Below are 25,572 nucleotides of genomic sequence, written 5' to 3' on the forward strand. Positions count from 1 at the left end.
TCTGTACTTTTATTGCGGGCCGTGTGTTCTGCGCCCAACTAAACTTGAAACTTTTAAATATGATAACTTATATTATGTCTATTCTCTATCACATATGTAGAGTATTTAACATATTTGACTGTTTCACATTCAAGTTCAGTGATATGTTCATTGTCTTACACGCAGTATGAACTGTTTACTCCACAGCTTGAAATTATTTTTACTGGTGCTTGTTTTTCTTGTTCACTCTGGCTAATTTTAGGGAGCGCTACAGTAAATATTTTGCTTAAAGGGCAACCGACGTCACCGGACAAGTTGTGTCCATAATTTGTAAAATGGCTTCAAATGACTTCTATTGTGCTTGTTTGGTCTGAAAACGTCATGTTGCACCAAAAAGAGCCAGAAGAGGGCGGCCAAGCTCCATAGAAGGAATTTATCAGCCCGTGGAACCGGGCTGATTAATTCCTCACAGGGAGCTTGGTCGCCATTTTCTGCCTCTTTTCTGGGACGCTACATTGCAGTCCAGATGCCTCAAAATGACACGGAAGGACTTCTTTAATCAATTGCAAACATGTATGCTTTCCTCTTCAGAACTATTTGAATCATATTCATAACTGGATGTGTAACAAGAAAGCATATTCTCCGAATCTGAAGCCATTGTTTTGATTCTCCAGCAATGCAAGACGTCTTGGCGTGACGTCACAAACTGGGGGCGGGAATTTCTGAAAATGCCCAATAAGCAGCTCAATTTTTTTGCAGATTTTGGACACTTTAAGTCATTTTTATTGGTGTTTTGCATTTGAATAAAAATATCATACTGCGTGTTTTGGGTATTTTAGATGTTATAAAACGTTTTTCTGATGTCAGTTAAGAAACAAAAAAGTAACGTCGGTTGTCCTTTAAAGACTCAGCACAACTGATTTGATTCTTATTTTTGTTTTTTTCCGGGTCAAGTCGTATTTTTAAACAGTGTCTACTTTATCAATCTCGTCACCTTGCACTGAGTACCCAGGGCAGGTTGTTCTTGCTCGACTACTGCAATGTCATAGTACCTTCCATTTCCACTTCTATTGTCATAATTAGATCCTCTATTTCATGCAATCATTTCTTACCCTTTCTGTTGGCTTAATAAATCACACACGGTGAGCTTATGCATTGGTTGTGAGTAAAAGCGTCCGCCTAATAAGATTTGAATTGCAGGGGATTATTTTGGTTGCTTTTTAAATTGTGTCATGTTTTGACTAATGTCGACAGAAACTGGCATAGGGTTATTTAATTTATTTATGTCCCTACCCCATTTTCATTGGTTCCTTAGTAAATGCACCAGTGCTGACAATCCAAAGTCCTTCGATATGTCTCCCCCGGCAGCCGCAAGGCCACAGCCTCTCCCCACCACTTAATTGCGTACGAATTAGTGTGTTAATGTGGCGGTGTAGAGTGATGGTTGGCACACGGAGGTTTCTGGCCTCTTTTGACCACCACCGTGTATTATTCATGGGTCAGCAAGTCAAGCAGCTCCCTATGAAGTCAGCTAATAGACTGTTGTGTATGCTTGAGATATCGCTCATGGTAGAGGATCAAATGGAGCACGTTTGACAGTTTCAGGAAGTAAAAAAAAAGTCTGACGCTTCACTCATGCAGCCAGAAAGGCACAGCTGCTTGCCCTTCTGTTGTATAATTGTTTGTATGTTGGTAGTTGGATGAATGGCAGCAGTTGGTTGACTCAGAATCAGAAGAATCAGAAAGCCTTTTGTAGTCCCACGGTGGGGAAATTTGACTGTACTTTTTGCCATTCACTGGAAGAATATGTAATTTTTCTGCCTGTCACTATACAGGACTGGCAGATTTCGAAAAATATATTTCTGATCAATAAAAGTATTGTAAAATACACAACCAGTAAAAACAATTTTTTAGAATATCCTTTGAACATAATATGGGGCGGCCCATCAGATGCATGGTTGGCAAATTTACCTCATAGTACCGAGATTCAAATTTGGATTCCGTGCCCGGACCTTCCTCATTTTGTCCCAGCATATACTTTCAGACATACTGTGTAACAATGAGGGCTGTATCTTTATGTAAAGGTGCCAGTTAGGCACATTTTTGTATTCCCAGCACGGCAGCATGACAAGTGGCCCACAATGACTTTGTCTGCTGCTTCGCCATCCAACCACCTAAATGGACAGTTGGAACCGGCCCATCGCCATTTGTCGCCGCACTCGCTTCTTCATTGTTAGTGCACGTCGTCGTCAGCAGGCTGCTGTGAGCCATTGTCAGAGGCCGGCGTCAGCGGCCAGCGTCAGAGACTCGTCTTCCTCTTCTTCGGGCTAATAATTAAGTGGCGTACTGACAAACGGCTTTCATCAGCTCTCTCATGTGGAACTGAGAGTCTGCGAAGGCTTTCATGGGGGATAAACCGTGCAATGTGACGTTGAGTCCAATCCTTCCTGGCCTTGTGCTGCTGCTGCTTTTGCAGTGTGGACACGGTAGAAACTTACAGTGAACCACATAGCTGACACAAAGCCCTATTTGCGTATCGCACCAATTTCTACACTTTCCTGGTTTCTTTTAATGGTCAGCCACACAGTCTGTTTTCTATTTTTTTCTTTGACAATCTGGCAGTGTGTTTTTGGGTCCTCCATAGACAAACCAGGCCCTGGAAAAAAAACACAAAGCATGGAAGAGGTACTGCGTTGTTGTATAACACGCCAAATGTGCCAGCGTTGATCGCCTTGGTGTCTGCAGATTTAAAAGAAGAAAAAAATAGACTGTCGTTAATGAGCCCTCATTATGAAATGGTGTTTGTACACTTTGCCAAATAAGGTTTGTCAGCGGATGTTGGCAATTGTTCAGCCAGCAGTCTCTTACATATGCTTTCACCTTTATAGCTCATAATGTGAGTGATGAAAAGCCTGTTTTATGTGCACTTGGTGGTAATCAGGCGATGTATCTTTATTTAATTAATAATTCTTGAACTTAATCATGCCAATTTTTTTCCCTCCTTCTAAAATATGCCTTTCTGATGTAATCAAATTAGCTTTGATTTCACACAGGACTTCTTGAAATGCCTTTGTGGTCTTCCTGCACACCCAAATCTACTGCCTCTGCTTGTTTCAGGAAGAGAAAATGCCAAGTCATCACAGGTTCGCTGCTGCCAGGGATGTGGCTGTTCTAGACTGAGCAGGGCAATTATGTTTTGCTATGGTACATATTTTATGACCTTCCATTGTCCAAAAGTGTAATGGATTCTAAAATAAGATTGTCTAATATTTCCTGCCAGTTGTTGGCACCCTTCTATTCAGGTATGGGCCATTTTAGCTCAGGTTTTTAAGGTCAAGACACAATGCAATATGGTGATTGGTAATGCAGTGTTAGTCATTTTATTTTTTGTAGGTACTATTAAATTGTGATTTACTGTTCCAAACTGTACAGTTGTATTTGAGTGACATGGAATTATTGCTTCTCTTGCTGATTTGTTTTTTTGTTTTTTTGTTTTGGAGCAGCAAAGTGCGAACAAACCATACGTCAGAGTTTCATTTAACCGCCTCATCTTGACCTTTATGCGGCAGTCTGTTATATCATATTTAATTCAGGAATTTATGAGGTAAATGTCAAAGATTCTGAATTAATATCTTTTAACCATCACTCATTGGTCGAATGAAAAAAGTGCAACTCACAAGAGAAACAGACACTGGGTCAGTGCACGCATAACTGTGAGGGGAAATGAGAAATAATTCCATGCAAATAAAGCACTTAACTCATTCACTGTCAGGCGATTTGCAAAAATGTGTCCACTCCAGTGCCAGGGTTTTTGTCATTGTCACTTGAATTCCAGGACCCACAGAATATTGAGTTTTAGGACGACATAAACATTCATTACAGCGTTCCAAACCTTAGACTCACTTTTTTCATCAGAAAAAAAGAGTTAAGTCCTAAATTATTGGATTGGATTGGATTTGCCTTTATTCGTCTTGCAGTGGAGAAATTTACATTTCACAGCAGCAAAGTTATGAAAGGAATGAAAGTAGAAAAACAACACACAGGAGCTGCTGGAAAGGCAGCCACTCTCGCAGCGCCGTCTTGAAGTCAAAAGAACAAAAAAGCACACACACAAAATAACAAATAACATGACAACACAAAGACACAGTGTCATTAATTCTGAAGCACTTCTGTACCCTCTTTGTTACACGAAGCAGTTCCAGATGAAAGAGAGGATCAAAGCGTCTCTTCACCAATGGATCAGGGACATCATGGTGGAATGTTATATGGGTTTGGAGTTATCTGAGCTTGAAATGGTGGCGGCTGTACAAAATACAATACATACATATTGATTTATATAGCGTTTTGACAACAGCTGAAGCTGTAACAAAGTGCTAACATGGACAAAAGGCAAGTACTTCCCTTTTGTGAAAGGGGAAAACATTGCCAAAGGTCTGACCAGCGCTTATTTGCCCAACAAGAAAAAACAAATTTGGGAATGCCGCTCCATGTCACACTTTTCAATTCCCGAATAAATTCGGGAACGGCAGCGAATGAGTTAAATGTATTACGCACTCAGCCAAAATGTGCACACAGCTCCTCCCAATAGCTGTTTTTGCTGGCACAAAAAATGTCACAAAATTCGATAAACTACAAAATTATTCCATTTATTTACAGTAAAGTCTCGTTATATCGATATCGGTTATATCGATAGTACTGCTTATTACGATACTATTTCCTATGAACGCAAGGAGAAAATGTACATGCCGCAGGATCGGATATATCGATAGTCCGGTTATATCAATATTTTTTCCGACTCCCGAGAATATCGATATAACGAGACTTTACTGTATTTAAATTTAAAGTGAAGGAATGGTGTGGTTTAGATCGGAAGAAAGTCTTTTGAAGGACAGTTTTGACGATTATAAAACATTTTTTCCTTTGTTGTTTAGTGTAGCACTTTCTTAGGACATCAAGGACAGATCGTCATAAAATCGAGCTACAAAATGGAAGCTGGACATTTCTGGATTACTCTGAGCAGATTCACAACTGTGAGAGTTCATCAAACGCAATTTTTTCCCCCCTCCAGGGACGGCATAATTCCAGGTCTTAGTTCCCATCTCAGGCGTATTTTTATTGACAAGTTGGCCTTGTGAATCACTGCCAATTTTGAAGGAGGTTCGGGACCATCGTAATTTCTCACCGATCCCTTCTTGGTTCCTTGCCAGCGACGGCCCTCCGGAAGGTTAGGGATGCACTGAAATAATCCACTTAATGGAAGAATGTTTCTTCGCCCGTGCTTGATGTTGCATTGTGGGTCGGTACGACATCACCGGGGCTCAAACAAAGCACTTTTGACTGTGATCAAAACCCACAGACACAATCGCGACCAAGGAGAAAGAAGCGACGAAGACAGGAAGCAGTCTTATCAATCCGTGCCCCACGAGTGACCTGCCATTTAGTGTTGCATTCAGGGAATCCCCCACACCCACCACCACCTCCATATAGATTTATTTATTTATGTATTCATTATTAGTAGCGTTGCTGGTTAAACGTAGCCTTCACACTAGGTGCCTCAAGTGTAGCTGACAAATAATGCAGGAGTCTACTTCTCTGAACCCCAACAACCTACTCGAATTTGTGTACCGTAGTTCTATTCCAAGAGTGGCCTCAAAGCAACAAAGTAGGTGTATAAAAAAAAGCAAGGGAGGGGGCGTATGGGTTGTCTTGAGTTCAGAACATTGATATACGGGAGCATTTGGTGTCTACCCTTGGTGCTTCTGTTGAAGTGAGAACATCCTTGGTGCTGCCTTCATAAACTTCTTATATGCCTCTGGAGAGCTGCAGCGGTTTTGTGTTGCCGTCGCCTATTGTCTGAGCTCTGTAGGTTGCAAAATCCTTTGATTAAACCCACGGATATTATTTATTTATATAGACCGGTGTTGGTTGATCTTGAGGTTCAGGCTTATCTGACCATTTTTATTATTGAAACTGAATTTGTGTGTACTTTTGGCATGATGCAGTCGCAAAGCCGGTCTGCCATACACAGTTAACTTTGGGGGTTTGATTCTTTTACTTCTCACGCATCCTGTTGCCCAAAAGCATCCAAGCTACTTTTTGCTGCTAGCTGCTTATTTGAAATCAACATAGGTCATCTTCTATGAAGCCAATTTCTGTCCTGCATGCATTGTCCTCATTACCGATGCCCGCAAGTGAGAAATGGGTTTAATTTAACCAAATGCTCATTGTAGGGGGGTGTGTGTGGTTTGGCTTTGGAGGTATTTCCCTATGGTGTCATCTGGTTTTGCAGAAGTGGCTGTTGGGTTTTAATTACTATAATACCTCAGTGTACTGCATTAGATGAACTGGGGGGATTTTTTTTCTTTTTCCATGTGTTTTCAATAGTGCAGCCACAAACAGGTGTGTGATTTTATATTTATAAACATGCCGATAATATTGGTAAGGACATAGAGTTGAAAAGTCAGTGTAACGTGTTAATAAGTACACTTGGCATGTTTCAAAACTATGCGTTGATGATGATGAGGTGATTGTAGCAGTCTACGTCTTCACCTCGTGGCTTCTTATCAAACAGCTCACACCGAAAATGTCCAACATCAGTAACCGTACATCCAAAACCAAGTAATTTCTATTAAAATAAAAGCAAATCAATGGACCATTAGCTAGTTCTCTCTTTGAATGATAGAAATAGCGCTGCAGAAGCTAAAGCAAAACAGCGCGTCTTTGAGAAGCGCGTTGTTCAATAAAATAAAAAATACATTAAAAAAAGAGAGTGCAGTATATGTAGTTGCCCAAAACACTGTTCACCGATTCAGTACACATGAGCTCACATTTTTTTTTTTACCGTTGCAGCAAGTTGGCATGTGCATGAAGTGTGTGAAAATGCATTATCATCACTTGCTGTGTTGGGGCCTAGGGTTTTTTTTTTTTTTTTTTGCTTTGTTTTTTGTTCGTAGCTGATTAAAAACAAATCAAAATCAATTAACCATTTGTAATAATTGTCACATCTTTAATTTATTGAATCAAAACATTAACTCATTCACTGCCATTCACAAATTGATTCAGGAATTGAAAATATGGCATAGAGCAACATTCCCGAATTTAGTTCGGGTTTTGATTTTTCATGCTTGGGTACCGATAAAGCGGCACCATGGCCTCTGGCAATGTTTTTTCTTTTCCACAAGAGGGCAGCACTTTCCATGTTAGCGCTTTGTTCCAGCTCCAGCTGTTGTTCAAGAGCTATATAAACCAAAATGTATTGCATTGTATTTTGGACAGCCACCCTCATTTCAAGCTCATATAACTCCAGACTCATATCATTTAAGAATTATTTTTTTCCGGATGAAAGAAGAGAGTCTAAGGTTTCTTACGCTGTATTGAATGTTTATGTAGTCCTACAACTCAATTTTCTGTGGGTCCTGGAATTTGAGTGGAAATGACAAAAACCCTGGCAGTGGAGTGGACACATTTTTGCACATCATCTGGCAGTGAATGAGTTAACAATACATCAAAATCAACTGACCACTTGTAATCATTGTCACATTTTTAATTTATTGGATCAAAAAAATAAGGAAGGTTCCAGCAACAATTTCGTCATATTCAGATGGTGGTAATTCTTTTGATCAAACCTGGAAAATTAAGATCTGTTTTAAAACACTCCTTCTTTTTTGTCTTTTGAAATAAAAAACAAATCTTCCTTGCTGTGGCATCCCACATGCCTTCTTCCCACATCCCCTACAAATAGCCAGTGACTATGCTACATTCCGTGGCCTCGGTGCAGATCCCCTAAGGCAGAGGTGTACATTCTTTGTTGGTGGGCATGCCCGCCACGGGGTCAATACACTATGAACAACGGAACTTCCACTATTATGTTTTCGCTTGCACTTTCTTTGTCTGTTTCCATTGATTTTACACACGCACAAAAAAAAAAAAAAAAAAAAAAAAAAAAAAACAGTACCCCCATTACCACCAAGAAAGACTATCTTTCATTTTATGGACTCTGATGTCTTCAAAATAACTTTACACCTCTCTCGGTTCAACAAATTGAAATGACCACAGCAACAATGGTTCTTATTGCGTGTATTTTGTCCTTTCTGCCACGTGCAGAAGAAAAGCTCAATTTTGATTAACTGAAAACAGACTTGAATAAAAACTCTAGCCAGAGCAAAAAACTTTCCAGAACTTTGTTGTCAGCATTTGTGGGAAATGCTTTTTTCCCCCTTTGCTTTGTCTTCAGATGTTGTCACGTTGTGGCCTATTTGTATGTATGTCACGATCAATTCAAATATAATGACCTTCTTTTTGAGATTTGTCACACTGTGCGCATATTTACTCAGTGTGCTTTCTTGTCTAATGACAGAAAGATAAAATACAGGATGCCAGTCAGAAAAGAGCCACACACACATTATTAGGCTGCATTTGCACTGCAGTTTTTTCTGCAGTAATGTACAGTGTTAAAAAAAATAATCAGTCCTCTTCCAAGTGTGTATTAACAACTGACATTTATACAGGGCTCCTGCTGATTTCAACAAATACATGCGGGGAAATCCTGAGTTGTATTTTTCTTATTTGTTTTGATTTCCTCAACCCTCAAATTCAAGTTTATACTCAAAACAGATATGGAATTTTGAATCAATCTCCACAAAGGAATCTTTGTGTTGTCTACAATTGTGCTTCGAATTAGCTTAAATGGCCTCGGGGTTTGCAGTTGGAGCACAACCTGTTGCTTTGTAGGCGTGGATAATGTAAAAACATTTATTTAAAAAAACAATTTTATTATGTGTAGACAGAATGAACTGGTGTTTTCAAGCTTAAATGAAAGAAGGAAAAGTGCTTTGTGGCCCTCAATTCTTTGGTTGCCAGTAGTTCTTCATGTTTCACATAAGGCCCTATTTTGTCCACGTGGTCGTTTGTGACCCTTTTTCAATGGTCCTTAACTCCAGAAATGCCAAACAGCATTCTTGATTTTTTTTTGTGGCCCTGTTTGTGTGTGGTTTTTAAACTTGTATTTTTGAGCCTGTCTGACAGATGGTCTACACACTGAGTCCATTTTTTTATGTCTCTCCCATCATTCAGATTTGCTGACAGGTCAATTGAGGGGTTGCGGTCCTATCTTTCAAAGTTACGGTGCTCACAAGAATGTTTTCTTTGGATTTGCTAGTATGACTTCTCCGCACATAGCTTTCATTCAAAGGTTTTGACAGGGAAACACATGGTTGATCTTTTCTACAGTTAAAATGTTTTTATTTTTATGTATTTTTTGTGTGTTTTGTGTGTGTGTGTGTGTGTCAATTCAAACATCAATCCTGACATTGAATGTGTCCAAGATAGCATAACTCACTTACATGACGTGACTGACTCTTCTTATTTTGGGATGTAAATAGATTTTAGGAATCAGTTTACACTGCATTTTTGCCTTTTATGAGCAGCTGCTGTGCTGGCGGTCATTGTAATGTTCAACCACTGTCTCTGGCACTGCTCACCTCGGCCTGTTTTTTTTCCCACCAGCTCTCAGCCCTTTGATCAGAAAGGCAGCAAATCCAGCAGCGTTTAAGTTAGCCCCCTTCAGGGGTTTAATCCAAACACTTAAAAGAGCACCTGTAGGTCATCATTGAGCCTCAGCTGATCCCTGGAATGCTTCAAGTAAACTCAATAGAGAGGACTCTCTGATTTCAATCACAACTCCTTTCTAGGACAATGTCAGATTTGTTTGTTTTAAAAAATATATATACTCTTGAAAATGATGTATTTTTTTTATAATCTTTGTAACAACAACAGTAGTATTTATCATTTTGACAATCTCAACTGCGGACTGAGCCTTAGAGATAGACAGATGTGTTGTTTTTTTTCAGGGCCGATACCGACTATTAGTCATCAATGAGACCAATACTGGATATTCCAAGCTGATATTCATTTTAAATCAAACTGTAGCTATTGGAAGCAGAAAAATAATAATAAAAAATACAAATTCTAACTCAGGTGACAGGGTTCTCAACTTGTTAGCACATCGACCTCCCAGTGTTGGCAGAAGTGATGTGTTCAGTTCTAGGTCTGGCATTCCTTTGTGGAGTTTGCGTATTCGACCCATGCATGCATGAACGGGTTTTCTCCGGGTAGCTATTTTGTCCTTTGTTTTCTTTTATGTATGAATAAATTATTTGACTTGAATTAAAATTGTTGATATATTATAAAAAGGGATTTTAGTGAAATAATGTTTTTATTTGTTATTTGTAATTTAGAAATATCATTCGCTGTGGCGACGCCTTGAAGAAAAAAGCCCAAAGGAAAAAAGATTGGATTGGATTTGCCTTTATTAGTCTTGCAGTGGAGTAATTTACATTTCACAGCAGCAAAGTGATGAAAGGAATGAATGTAGAAAAACAAAATACATGAGCTGTTGGAAAGGCAGCCGCTCTCGCTGCTCCATCTTGAAGTCAAAAGAACAAAAAAAATGAAATAACAAATAATATGACAACACAAGATGCTCCTATCAATGTATTCATTTGGTTGAATTTGGTTTATTTCTATCAGTTTTGTATACTTTGGCAATTTAGTTAAATCGGGCCCATCAATTTTTTATTTGGCCCCCTTTTTAAATTTCCCAAAAGCATCCCTGCAGTGTCATGGATCTAGAAACAAATCTGAGTATCCAGAGTAAAGTTCTGCTGCCATCTGACTGGGTGTTAATTATGAAATTTACTGTGGTTATTGGTTTGTAAGAGAGCTCACACATGTAACTTATGTCCACGGGAAAATAGTTTCAACTTGGAGCATGGTTTTATTCCCGTTATGAAGCCCCGGTGTCCATCCTGATGTCAAAAGCGCTCTATGTGCTGACATTTGTCTGTCCCAGCGTGGACAATCCTCTGCCCGGGCCTCCCTTACCAGGGGTTGCTCGTTCATTCCCCAGCTGTGAGGAGCCGGAGTCTGACGCGGGCTGTCCCTTTGGCTCACTCGGGATGTTTGACATGCTAAGCGCATAGGTCAGCCTGACCTACTTTTTTCCCCTCGGCGACTCTTCTTGCTGATCTTCGGCACTCCTTGGCAGGGGGACGTGGGGTTGGCGGTGGGGGTGTTACGTGAGTGCGGGAGCTGCTTACGCCTCCGTTCCTGTCCTGGTGTGTTAAATCATTGCCATTTCTCTGAATGTGTGTGCAGATATTTTTTGTGTGTAGGAGGCATCACACATGTAAACCGAGGTTAGATATGAAGTGCTCTGTGGGGGTTGCAGGTAGATGCTGGCCGGCACTTGTGCAGGACCCCTGCAGTCAGCACTGTCTGACTCACTTTATGTTCCTCTCTCAACACTTTCCCACCTCACTTCCCATGTTTTTCTTTAATTCTTAAAATGAAGTAATGCATTGTTATACAGTTGAGCAATCAGACTTTGATCAAAAGTAGTGAGTGAAACTACATTTTTCAAGAGCGCCATTGTAACGTTGCTTTTTTCAATATTCGGCATCACCTAATGTGGTGTCCACAGGAGCTTCATTTCCCCAGATAGTTCTAAACCTAGACTTACTGAAATGGCCCTCGAATTTCACCCATCCTTGCTGATGGAGAAACTTGATGCCCTCCAAGTTGTGATATGAGTAAGCCTAATAGTGGGGCAGAATTTTAGAATGACTCATACACTGACACATTTTATGGAACAGGACATGCAATAAAACATGTTTGTTTAATTTCGCACCCAAGGTGTGGTCAGGCACAAAAGAAAGTTAATGGTGTCAGCCCTTTGTTGAAAGAGATTCAATAAAGTACCGTATTTTTTGCACGATAAGGTGCACCTAAAAGGAAAAAAAAATCAAAAGCTGACCATGCGCCTCATAATATGGTGCACCTTATGTATGGAAAACATTTTACAATGTCATTCATTGAAGGTGCCCCTTGTAATGCGGTGCACCTTTTGTATGGGAAACATTTTAAAATATGTCATTCGTCGAACGTGCGTCTTACTGCTCAGTATGAAAGTGGTTTACCATGACAGATCTCACCGAGATCTGGGACATTTTTACGTGACAGTAGACCAGTGACTCTCAAATTGGTCCTGTATTCACCAAGAAAAAGACAAAAGAAAGTGACATTGGGTAGAAGTTCTTACCCTTTCAATAGCATTTCCTTTCTCTCTCCTCACCGTCTTTCATATCTCAAGTCTTCGGGGGGAGTAAACGTGATGATTTCATGAGTCATTGATATTAATTTCCATTGTTTCCGCTATGCAAAAATGTGACTCTAATTATTTTTTCTGGCATCTGGAACAGAAGTCGAATTTACAATATGTCCACATTAAAGTATCACTCTTGTTTTTCAACTGGATTCTTTTTATAAGAGCCCCCCCCCCCCCCCTCCCTCGCTGTCAACTCGCAAGTGACAGGAGCAAAAAGGTAGTTTCGGTGTTCGTAAAAAATCGCTTTTCGAACAGGGTCCTGGAATGAATTATGTTCGAGAACCGAGGTACCGAGGTAGGTATTTCCAATATACTCAAGTAGCCCCTTTGTTCTGTTTCCTATTATTGAAAATGTTTGCGGTAAAGTGGTGTAAGAAAACAGCTTGACACAGCAAGCGTTGTTGCAAGAACGCATGCAGACGGAGTTCATTAAAACAGAAACTTTGAATATCACGGGATCAGTGGCGGACCTCGTCTGCTTGACCTGGCATTGTTACCATGTAGTTTTTCTGTACAAATGTAGCAGGGTTTGTCCTCCTGGTATCACGGTGCACTCGGAATTTTAAGACATACATACACACAGAGTTAAAACAAATGTTGGTACTCACGTGTGCACACAATTCTTCAGTCCGTGCGGTCTGCCGCGCAGATGTTTTCTACTTTTTCCACTGGGATATGCCGGCTTAAACGAGAGCATCAAATCATTTTGGCACCATATGCTGCGCATGATCAAGGCCAGAGATAGTCAATGCCATATGAATAACTTATGCACATAATGACAAGCACATTCATGGATGATCGGCGTCAGAAGATCAGAAGATCCCTAGTCAGGAAAAAGAGTAGCCGCATTGTAACTATGGTATGCTCTAAAATTTGCTGACACCTTTTTAGTGATCCATCTCACCAAAAGATTTAAACATATAACGGGCAACATCACATAATGTATTGTGCTCCTCCTAATGAACTTTGTTGCATGACGAGGAAGTGGTCAGAAGGGATGGCATAAACACTTCAATGTCATGTGTCATTGTCATTGTGTTTGTATCTTGTGACATAAGGGTCTGCATTGGTTTAGCCGCATGAATTATAGGAATGGTGCACGCCACTCTGAATGTATTATTCATGCAGTGCACTGGAGCTTTGAACTTGAACTAGGGTTACTCTGCCCTAGCAGGTATCTGGTTGTGGGGAGTTGATTCTGAAGTCCAGCGCATCAATGTTTGTCGAGAAATTCCTCAATGCTGCAATACTGCAATTACTTTTGCATTAACATATTCATATTTATTAATTATGTATCAGAATACATATATTGCCCATCAGTAACCAATGCAACAGTGAAATTATGAATGAAGCTAAAGGACCCCCTTGTATGCACCTTGTATTGGGGTTGTAGTTGAGGGAAAAAAAACTCAAATTGTGTCTCTTGAGCCATGCTGTGCACCCTTCACATACTGTAAGAGAAGCCAAACCGACATCTCTGTCGCTGTTTCTCAAAACAGACAGATTTTGGGGTAGAGTGTTGCTTTGCCTTCCAGGCACGAGAATGATTGACTGACTGTGAGGCTCTTAATGTTCTGTCGGGGAATATTGAAAGCATCCTCTGGTTTCCATTGGCATTTCACAGCATCGCGATTGGCGGCATCACACAACGTGCCTGCCATTATCATCCCTCCTGTGGTATAATTGCCCTTAGTGTTGAACAAGCGGCTCCTATCTCCTGCGCTTGGGGGTCTCCGGCTCACTCACCGTCACTCTCCACTCATCTCCCACGTCCGTTAAAGCGAGTGCAGAGCGCTGCCGATGTTTTTTTAAGCATGGCCATCTGTCTAGAGCACTCCTAACTAAATGGAGTGGAGGTGTGTGCATGGCCACATTTTGGGAAGGGGGTGCTTTTGTTGCTCTGCGAGGCCCCCGTGGCTACTTCATCCTACCTCTCCATCCCAACGAGACAGCTGACTGCAGCTCGCTCTCATCCGCCGCGGAGTAGCTTGTAAGCGTGTAATGTGCTAACTTTGGGATGATGATCTGCATAATTTATTTCCTGCCCCCACAGAGGCCTGCTGGAGCATTAATTAATATCAGGGTCTTGCCAGGATCCCAGTGTGGGACTCCTCAAGGCTTCTCCTGGTTTTGACATATGTGGAACTTGATATGCTATCGTAGTACAGTCCACTTTTTGAGAGGGATTTTGACTCATGCTTACTATTAATTCTCCATGCATGCGTGGTATCTTCCAGGTCAAATTTGACCAGGTAAAATATCCTAGTAGTAATTGTTTTTATATATTTACCGTATTTTACGGTGTATAAGGCACATCCCCAATGAATAGAGTATTTTCAAACTTTTTCCGTATATAAGGCGCAACAAAGTATAAGGTATACCTTCAATGAATGAAAAACATTTTCCAAATATAATCATACATTTTATTTAGAAGTGTCTTTCAAAGCTCTCAAGGGCATTTTACACAAAACAGGCACATTAATAAAACCATAGTTAGAATTATAAATGGAAACAGGAGATGAGACTATACAGATAATGCGATTTTAAAAAGGTGTGTTTTGAGATGGGATTTGAATTTATATATTTGTAACTATATTAACATTTATAACATTATAACGTTAAATATAAATGACATGTTATAAGGTGCTACAGTCGAGGCTGGGATTACGCACTACTTTTTCTCTAGTGGGAAATGGAGTCAGTGGCTGCTACCGGTAGTTACGAGACCTGTTGTGGCTTAACACTACTTCACATATAAGGCACACCTGCGTATATGGCGCAGGGTCATTTTTTGATGAAAATCAAGGCTTTTGGGTGTGTCTTATACACCAGAAAAAACGGTGATTATTTATTATAGCAGGGGTGTCAAAGTCATATTTTGCCGCTGGCCACATTGTAGTTACGGTTTCCTCTCCGCGTATTACATATAGAACGCACAACAAATGAACGAATAACTCGTTTTCAAATCTGAAGTATAGAATAATGACTGTTATTGTTGTTTACATCCAAAAATATGAAATTTTGGTTAGGATTTTAGCAATCATCATGGAATTTAACAAGTTTGATTTGCTTTCGCGGGCTGAAAAAAAATGATGGTCCGGGCCTTGACTTTGACACTAATAAACCTGGCTCACAGTAATCCTCTAACTGGTTGATTAAAAATGTGCAAACATGGTGATAACCAAGACATTTATCAAGAACGTTTCAAACTCACCCTTATAAATGCCCTAAATACACCAACATAAAAGTCGATCAGCTCTTCTCTTCTTGTTTCGAGATTATTCCTGGACCCTTCTAAGGGTACCAGGCATGTTTCATGTTTGAAGAACAATATTGAAATGAAGTATCCCAGCACACCCATTGATCTAATGTGTATTTGAAGATGAAAGCAGGGAGAATACCCTCTCTCTCTCTCTCTCTCTACGACAGCTTCTCAGTCTAAACCTCAAAAATACAAGACAATGTATGACTGCAAACTTGTTCTTTCTTGTTTTCTGTTTTTCTATGTCTACTCACCTTCTCCACCTGTGTCTCTCTCTGTTTTTGCCCCCACAGAACTCGATACGGCACAATCTGTCATTGAACAAGTGTTTTCTCAAAGTGCCTCGCTCGAAAGATGACCCGGGAAAGGTGAGACTGAAACATTTTAAGCTAATGATCCAAAGAACACATGAACGTATTTTCATGCTTTTCATGTTATTTTTGCAAAATTAAGGCTTTGTCCATCTTCTGTTCTCGTAACCTTAAAACTTCTCTCTTCGCAAAATTGTTTCTCTCTCCATATTAACACATTCACTGCCAGACGATGTGCAATATTGTGTTTACTCCAGTGGCAGGGTTTTTGTCATTGTCACTCGAATTCCAGGACCCACAGAATATTGAGTTTTAGGACTACATACACATTCAACGCAGCATAAGAAACCTTAGACTCGCTTCTTTGACCCAATAATTCAGAGACTCGGGGACTGTCCATGCTGGGGTCATTTTTAAGAATGAAATCCGATGACAACAGCCACACACATCTGCAGAATACACCGAAATTTCATTGCACCACAAGTTAGGCTTACTTTTCATTCATTTAACTAATTCACTGCCAGACGATGTGCAAAAATGTGTTCACTCCAGTGCCAGGGTTTTTGTCATTTTCACTCATATTCAAGGACCCACAGAAAATTGAGTTTTAGGACGACATAAACATTCATTTCAGCAAAAGAAACTTTTTGGAGAGGGACTTTTACTCATGCTTACTATTAATTCTCCATGCATGCATGGTATCTTCCAGGAAGATTTCCGCTTCTTTGATCAGAAAAAAGAGTTAATTCCTAAATGATATGCGTTTGGAGTTATATGAACTTGAAATAAGGGTGGATGTCCAAAATACAATGCAATACATACATATTGGTTTATATAGAGCTTTAACAACAGCTGAAGCTAAAACAAAGCGCTAACATGGAAAAAAGGAACATACTACCACCTCGTTGAAGGGGAAAAACATTGGCAGAGTTCTGGTCTGCGCTTTATCGGCAGCCAAGCATGAAAAAACAAAACCCAAACAAATTCAGGAATGGCGCTCGACGTCATATTTTCAATTCCCGAATAAATTCGTAAATGGCAGTGAATGAGTTAAGACCTTTCTATCTTGACCTTATTCTCAAGTCTGTAGTGCTAAATCAGATTTGTTCCTGATGTCAATACTATAGTATCAATAATATACATACAACCCTACCTAATATAACCCGTTAACCCGTGTCACCATAAAATAATACAACTCAAGGAGCATGTTTGATATGTATCAACAGCTGGCAGTAGTCAACCTAGTTTTTTTCTTTTTTTTTTTACAACTTGTCTCTTTTGGAAAAAATGTTAACTTTGAATCCCTGCCAGAACCTTGACAGGAGAAAAATGCATGGCACGCTCTTAATCTATTAGGAACCTTCCTCCCCCGCAGGATTGCATTTCATATGTAAGGAGAGATATTTTTTCCTTCTTTTATTGTTGTGCGAGCCTGTGAGATGAGACAAAGTCAGACTGCTGTAGACCAAACAAGGTGCAAGTAAGGTCGTTTCCAAAATGGTCGCATTCCCTCAAGCATTCAGCACCAATCTCCTACTCATTTTTTTCTTCATAATGTTAGTTTGACATTTGAATCTCAGCGGGACTACCGACTGTTGGGATTGCCGGCCCCTTTGCGTTGCTGTCTTGTGACAATCAAGTTGATAATTAGTCCCCATGCGCTCAGGTGGCTCATGACGGAGCATCCACTATATTTAGTACTGCATTGTACATACTGTAGTTCTAATCGTATGAATCCTAACCTACATTTTACATTTCAACCCGGCGCTATCTGAGCATTTGCTATCCATGCTGGGGAGGAAGAGAAAAAAAACAGGCACAAATAATTATCCTCTCTCTACACACACACACACACACACACACACACACACACACAGAGAGAGCTACGCCTGGTTGTTGTGTACTAGAGGATGGGGACTGAATGCTAATTTCGTGTTTTGCTGTAATCCTCTGATATTGACACTCCTGGGAGCTGCTCCACTAAATACAAAATAATCTATTGGTGTATGGATCCCATTCCAGATGCACGGCCAACGCGCTCGCATCCTTAATGTTTAATTTGAAATTTTCCTCACTCCCTTCCCCAGTCCCCCCCCCCCCCCACACCCCTCTTCCCTCCCTCCCGCAACCCCCGTCGTACACAAGACAACTTCAAAGAGGCGGTAGCTGCTCTTGATATGTTGCATCAATATTGTACTGTGGCAGGAATATGAAAACTGCTGCTCGGATGAGATAGGGGAAGGCGAAGTCTGCGGCTGTCAGTCTGAGATGCTCGGGATTAAATAGCGCTCATTATTGAGCAAAAAACACCGCCTGACTGCATAGAAATCGTCAATTGTTCAGACGGCGGTCAATCGTGTGGTTTTGAGGTTGCAAATCTAAAATGACAATTCTTATCGTAATTTTACTTGATCAATTGGATTCAGCCGCATTAAAATAAAATCCCCATTCGTTGCTTGTAGAATATTTTGGGGGAAAATGTATTTTTGAGTAAGGCTGAAGCAACATTTGGAGCCAGTTCAGTAGTACTGCTTACTACATTACAAATGCACTGTAAATACATATAAATGGCTAGCTAGCTATTAGCTGTCTATTAGCTAGCTAGCTTTCTATCTATTTGAGTTACTTCCGGGTTGAGTGAACGCTGGCGCGTGTGGCTGCCGCTGCTCATCCACAGAAAAAAACTTATCCTGTGACTCTAAAGTGACCTTGAGAGTTTTGAAAGGCGCTTATAAATGAAATGTATTATTATTATTATTATTATTATTATTATTATTATTATTAATGATAATATTTGACATGAAAAAAAGTTTACAATTCCAATAATTTTGAGTCAATAACTATACAAAGACATCAACCTGGAGAACAAAATTCGACCAAAACATTTCAAACTTCATTTCAAAGTGAGAATATTCACAAGGCCTGAACTCGTAAATGAAACTTATAAACTTGAGCGCTTTTGAAGGTCCAGACTGAGCTCTTTCTCAGAAGTTAACAATCCCTCATTAGACCTGAGTGATCGAACCCAGACTTGGAGGAATTGATTTTTATAATATGATGATTGCTGATCACTCTCCTGAGTCAAAATAACTTGGAATTTGATTACGTGATTTTGCTGTCGTAAGTGTCTAACTGTGAACCAAATAGAATGTAGACTTTTTGACATGATATAAAACTGGTAGACAATATTTTTCACATGAAATTCTATCCATTTTTGTTTACTGTATTTTCCGGTGTATAAGGCGCACCCACAATGAATGGTGTATTTTAACATTTTTTACATATATAAGGTTCACCAGACTATAAGGCCCACTTTCAATGAATGAAAATAGTTTTCCAAATATAATATATAAATGTGTTACAAATACTGTATAAGGCATACTACATTATAAGCAGAGACTGGGGTTACGCACGACATCTTCTACAGGGGGAAATGAATTCGGTGGCTGTTGACAATAGTTCACAGACCTGTTGTGGCTCAATGGTACTTTACATATAAGGCACACCTGCGTATATGGCGCAGGGTCATCTTTTGAAGAAAATCGAGGCTTTTGAGTGCGCCTTATACACCGGAAAATACGCTACTTGTAACTTTTCAACCTCTTTCTCGCCTGTTAGATTGCAATGCACTTGTCATATTCTAATCGAATACAATTTAGCTCAACTAGATGTTATTTATTGTACTATTAAAGTTATTTCAATCAAAAGGTTTTTTGCCTTGTGATATTAAAAATGTGTTATCCAAACGATATAAATTTTTCCATATAGTGTAACGCAGGAAAACATCAATGCTGGTTGGATTAAGTGATTATTTTTGCCAATTTATAACCTGTTTATCCCTAATCTTTTACATCTTAAATATTTTTCACCCCGTTGCGCAGTTTTGTATTATAAACATCCAACTTTGACTCAAAAAGCAAACATTTTTTCCACACAGTGGCATTAGTTCATATCACAGTGTGTTATCTGCCAAATTGTTTTTTTTGTCATGCCAATCATTTTGTCTAGAAATATATCTATCGAAAATAAACGTTTTTTTTCTTTCTCTCATAAGAGATCATCAACAATACGTTGTTGGTATTCATCGTTTCATAATAGCACCCTGTCATTTCAGCAAAATGTAAATATTTTTCTTGTTATATCAAAAACTCATTCTGGCAAAATAATAAACATCACCTCATTATGCAATGCCAGTTTTACGAACACTCGAAATCTTTTTTCATTGAAGTTGCTCTTTTCTATGAAAATAATCTGTTTTTGCAGGTAGAATGCATGTTTTATGATAAGGCTGCCGTTTTGTGAAGGCAACAGAGAATATGGTGGCTTGCGCTATCTTCCTGTGCACCCAACATTATGTTGCAGAATATTTGTGAATAATTTAATGGCTCTTTATATGTTTTTCTCTTTTCCCTGCCAGCTCTCTGGGGTGGGGGGAGAAGAGAGAAAAAAATGCAGCAAGTCTCTCTCTCATCCCACGAGGGTTAACTTTAAGTGTTCTTCCCCACACTAATTAAACGCATCGGAACCCAGTCTGTCTTTGTCTGTACAACGCCAGTTTTTGAAACATGTGCGTTATAAGACACACATGGAGTGACTGCGGTGACAACACGCCTCACCTTTATCAATCATGGAGAATTCCTAATGAGGCTGCTTCATTTTTATCACCCTTGTATTCCACCCCCACCCTCCTCTTTTTCTTCTCGGCTAGATTGCGCATGTGAATTATTCTCAACCCCTCTGAGGAGCCGTTAATTGACCCCAAAGCTTGGCGCACATTAAAACATATCATTTCACATCCACACATCCCGCCCACCCCTGATGAATATAGGCCAAGCGTGGCTTCTCATTTGAAAAATTGCAGGCTAGCCGGAGTACGTGAATTGTGAAATAAGACCCCCCCTTTCCCACCCCCCTTTAACAAGGGCAGACCATTGTGTACAACGCTATTATTTTATGGATACTCACTCTGCTCTTCTGGTGGATGCATCAATTATTCTCTCTGCCGTGAAAGTCATTTTTAAAACTTTCTCATGACAATTGAGATTTTTTTTCACATGAAATATTAAGAGTAAATTCAAAAACCCGTATGGCCTTAGGTGAAAAAAAAACTCTTTTTTGACTGTGTTTTTTTCTTACTCTGCAAGTGAATGCTGCCTTGTTGACTTGGAGGAAGAACACTGTCGGGAAAACAATAAATGCAATTGAAAAGATAAATAATGCAAGCTGCTGCTGTACAATAGCATCCACCAAAACTCCCATCCCATGCAATCAGACTGCACTGTTCTGTCCTTAATTAGCCTCTCCCGCCTTGGCCAAAGCGGCTCTTCCTCATTTCCTGGTCTGAAAGCCACCTTGGCAACGGTGCCGTGCTCACCTGAGGCAAAGGAAGTGATGATTCAAGTAAGATCTGAGCAGCAGCTGACCCTCGCTAGCCGCCAGTGGTGATACCCAAATCATTCTTTACCGACAAAAGCCAGCTGCCTTCCTCACAAGCAGACATAGCGAATGCAACAAATGTAATTTTGATGTTTGTGCTCTCCAAAAAAGTGATGTGTCAATATGTCTTTGTGATCAAAGTAAAATTCCAAATACAGTGATACCTCAGCTCACAAACTTAATTGGTTCCCAGAAAGTGTGTGCAAGGTGAAAAGTTCATCTGCCGAACATTTATTTCCCATAAGAAACCATTAAAAATTAGAATAATCCCTTCCCAGGTGCCCATAAAACATAATTTTCTACTAAATAAGCCTAAAAACCACACAAAATAGACCTTATTTTATGTATAATAAATGTGCTATTGTATTGTAATGAAAGAAATAAACTGTACTGTATAATAGTCGTTTTATTTACCTTTGTGATGGTCGTTGATGCAGTTGCCTCTTGATCATATCTGAGTGAAGTTGCCGTGCTTTCTCTGCGATAATACCCTCACTCACTGTCCCCTGCTGACTGCTTTTCATTAATCAAAATCATCAGAAGATTTTCAACCTCTTCTATTGCCTGAGACCGTAGCTTAGACAACACAGAAACACCCTTAGCCACACGGAGCAACGGTGGATTTAGCACACAAATGCACACCTCGTTCGTGTTTTTCGATGATCTCCTTCTTCTGCTCAACCGTAATTTTCTTTAATGTATTCTTAGGCTTAACTCTAGCCTGTGGTGTGGTTTTTTTCAGTCCCATAATAGCAAAATTACTCCACACGATAACAAACCACGTCTGCACTCAGAGGCGGTGTGGAAAACTAGTCCACTATCCACCGTGGCGCTGTTCGACCATGTGGTTCGGTGTTCATCCGCCGAAAAGTAGTCCGCCAGCCACTGTGGCGCTGTGTGGTTCGGTTTGTCCGCCGAAAAGTAGTTCGCATCCCAAGATTATATTCTTGTGAATTTAATATTCGTAAGGTGAAATGTTCGTGAGCTAAAGCGTTCGTAAACCAAGGTACCACTGTATGCTAAATAGCGTGCTGAGTCCGTAAATCGTGAGAACAACCCAAAAACACCGTATGACAAGAACTTAATTTTACTCTCTCTGAGTGGACCATAAACTGTTTCATGAGACCCCAGTTGGAGTTTACTCTAAAACTAAGCACTCCCCAAAAAAAGAATTACACAAATTTTATACTACTCATAAAAGGTTATAGATATTTGGCTTATGGGCTTATGGGAACAGTTCATATCATATCATGAAAGAAAGACATTGAAGTAAAAGTAGAAGTCTTCCCTTATCGCAAACAAAAAAGTTGAGGCATGGTATCTCCTTCTTGTTGAAACGTCAGTCGTACAGGAATGGTCCATCGATGAAAAGGTTTCTTCAGCCGCCATCTGTACTTCTTTGAAGGTGTCGGACATTTCGCTCCTCATCCGAAGAGCTTCGTCAACGAACTAAAGTTGTGCTGGTAACTCTGGCCGTATATATATCCCAAAAACAAAGGTGGCGGTGCCAGACTAGCCGCGACTTTGTACGGTATTTGTCTATTTTAATCGTTTTAAAATATATTATTCGTTTTACTTGGTTCATAATTTTTGTTTTGGTTGTTCTTTTACATTTGATTTAAAGTTGAGTGAATAAAAAATGTTGAAACCAATGAGTCCGCGTGTTTAGTCATCGTGATTTTTTTTATCAATCCAAATAATTATGATTACGACCAATTAGGCAATTGCTGAGCTTGTGACACGTGCACTTTTTTTGTTTTATATATGCTGACAGTGCTTTCCTTCCCCCTCCCCGCAGGGCTCTTACTGGGCTATTGACACTAACCCAAAAGAGGACGCCTTGCCAACACGGCCTAAGAAGAGGCCACGGTCCGGAGAGCGGGTGAGTGTGAGGCTCTTAATCATCTTGTACTCTACCCCGTTCCTCCTAACATTTCGTGAGTCAAGCCACAGATCACAAAATAAAAGCATCACATGTCATAACACCAAAGATACCAGATACTTAATTCAAACAGCGCATTTCATCGACAAGGTATATCGGCCTCCCATAATTAATGTACGGCGTTTTAAAAAAAAAGCTTGATAACACTAAACGATTAAAAAGTTAAAACCAATCAAGTGGAACAGCGATAAAGTTGTAAGTCCTGCTTGCCAAATAACCACTACACAAGTTTACCCTTTTTCTAAAATACAGTGAGACCTCAACTTACAAACTTAATTGGTTCCCAGACAGAGTGTGTAAGGCGAAAAGTGTGTATCTCCAAAAAAAATTCACATAGTAATTAGAATAATCCATTCCCGGGTTTCCATAAAATATACTTTTCAAATAAATAAGCCTTAAAACTACACACAACATACCTACTTCTATGTATAATAAATGTGCTATTGTATTGTAATGAAAGAAATACACTGAATTGTATCATAAAGTCACTTTATTTACATTTGTGATGGTCATTTATGGCTTGATGGAATGGCGTTGGAGGTCGAAGGTCAAAGGGAATTGCTGTTTGGAAAGAGAGGCGTATTACATGAGGACTGTGATTAAAGAAATAAACTGTGCTGTAAAATAAAGTTTTATTACCTTTTTGATGGTCGTTGATGGCTTATGGAAGGCGAGTCACCTTCCATAAGGACTGTTGGTAACTTAACCTCTGGTGCTGTTCGGTTGTGTGCTTCCGCCGAAGATCACTCCGCCAGCCGTGGTGGGTGTGTATTATGAAAATAGTGCTTATTATAAGGTTTAATTTTCATACATTTGACGTTTGTAAGACGAAAAGTTTGTAAGTTGAGGTGTTTGTAAGTAGAGGTCTCACTGTATTTTGAAACCATTTTCAGCATGTCCCTACAAAGTCATGTTGAAAAACATATTTTGTTCAATTTCTAGTAATCGCATTTATTTGACTTTTGTAGTTGCATTGACCTCTTATTTATTTATGTATGTATTTATTTATTTATTAATTTTTTAATGAACACATTTAATGCAGAGCACCACTCTGAGCTTTTGGCATTTTTAAATTAGGGATGGTCCAGCGTTACACACGGGCTTCGAGTGGTGTTCCTCACTTGTGATCTGGCCTCCGGGCATCTCAGCTCTGCGGCCTCGGGAAGGCTTCCCTTGCCATGTGGCTGACCGCAGTCCACTGGGAAAGGAAAGTTCCGCCAGAGTTTCGGCGGCACAACTGCGCACATGCTACTCCCATCGTCTCCACCACACATTACTCATGTGTTTAAAAATCCAGTTAAAGACGATATATTCTATACATATGAACAGTTTTTTAAATAGTCTAGCAATCATGAATATTCCATGTGAAAATACGTGCCCCTGACACATTTTAACACATTAAAAAATAATTACAAAAGGTTTCCATGTATGTTGATCAAAGAGTATTTGACTTATTTTTAAATATAGCACAGTGCCCTACCACACATTGACCAAGTACAGTAAAGTCTCGTTATATCGATATTCAAGGGAGTCCGAAAAAATATCGATATAACCCGGACTATCGATATATCCGACCCTGTTTGCATGTAATTTTCTCAGTGCGTGCATAGAAATAGTATCGATATAACCGGGACTATCGATATATCCGGTGTCGATATAACGAGTCTTTACTGTATTTCTGCATTTATCTACATGTTTCAATCTTATTTAGGAGTCCCAAATTTATTCGGAAATTGAAAAGCATGACGTGGAGTGCCATTACCGAATTTTGTTCGGGTTTTGGTTTTTCTCACGGGGGGTGCAGATAAAGTGCTGGTCAGACCTCTGGCAATGTTTTTCCCTTCCCCGAGGAGGCCGTATTTGCCTTTTGTCCATGTTAGCGCTTTTTTTGCAGCTTCAGCTTTTGTTAAAGTGCTACATAAATCAATATGTATGTAGTGTATTTTGTACAGCCGTCCCCATTTCAAGCTCAGATAAGTCCAGGCCCATATAACTCTTTTTTTTAAATGAAAGTTTCTTATGTTAAATTGAATGTTTACGTAGTCCTGAAACTCATTATTCTCTGGGTCCTGCAATTTGAGTGAAAATGACAAAAACCCTGGCACTGAAGTGGACACATTTTTTTTCACATCATCTGGCAGTTTATAATTTATACATTTTATATCATATCATATAATATAATATAATATAATATAATATAATATAATATAATATAATATAATTTAGAATGTATATATCAAAAAACATTAAATAAGCATTATATATTAATACAAATATAAATTATTTGGTCATTTTATTAATAAAAATATAATTTTTATTTACCATATCATCAGGTGTATAAGGTGCACCGAAATATAAGGCGCACCCTCAATGAATTGTGTATTTTCAAACCTTTTCCATATATAAGGCACACCGGACTATAAGGCGAACCTTCAATGAATGGCAAATGTTTTCCAAATAATAGAATGAATAAATATAT

At 39.5% G+C, this 25,572-nt stretch overlaps 1 protein-coding gene across 2 annotated transcripts in view; it reads left to right on the top strand.

The window, feature by feature from the left end:
* foxj3 (forkhead box J3) overlaps positions 1 to 25,572 on the top strand; it is a 109,659-nt gene that overhangs the window by 51,478 nt on the left and 32,609 nt on the right. For both annotated transcript variants that reach the window (XM_089010450.1, XM_089010452.1), the window contains exons 3-4: positions 15,698 to 15,772; positions 22,950 to 23,033. In XM_089010450.1, the coding sequence (XP_088866576.1) occupies positions 15,698 to 15,772; positions 22,950 to 23,033 (159 nt within the window). The remainder of the gene's footprint in view (positions 1 to 15,697; positions 15,773 to 22,949; positions 23,034 to 25,572) is intronic.

Source organism: Hippocampus bargibanti, linkage group LG12, assembly GCF_051943395.1.
Source record: "Hippocampus bargibanti isolate YZ-2025 linkage group LG12, ASM5194339v1, whole genome shotgun sequence".
NCBI lineage: Eukaryota > Metazoa > Chordata > Actinopteri > Syngnathiformes > Syngnathidae > Hippocampus > Hippocampus bargibanti.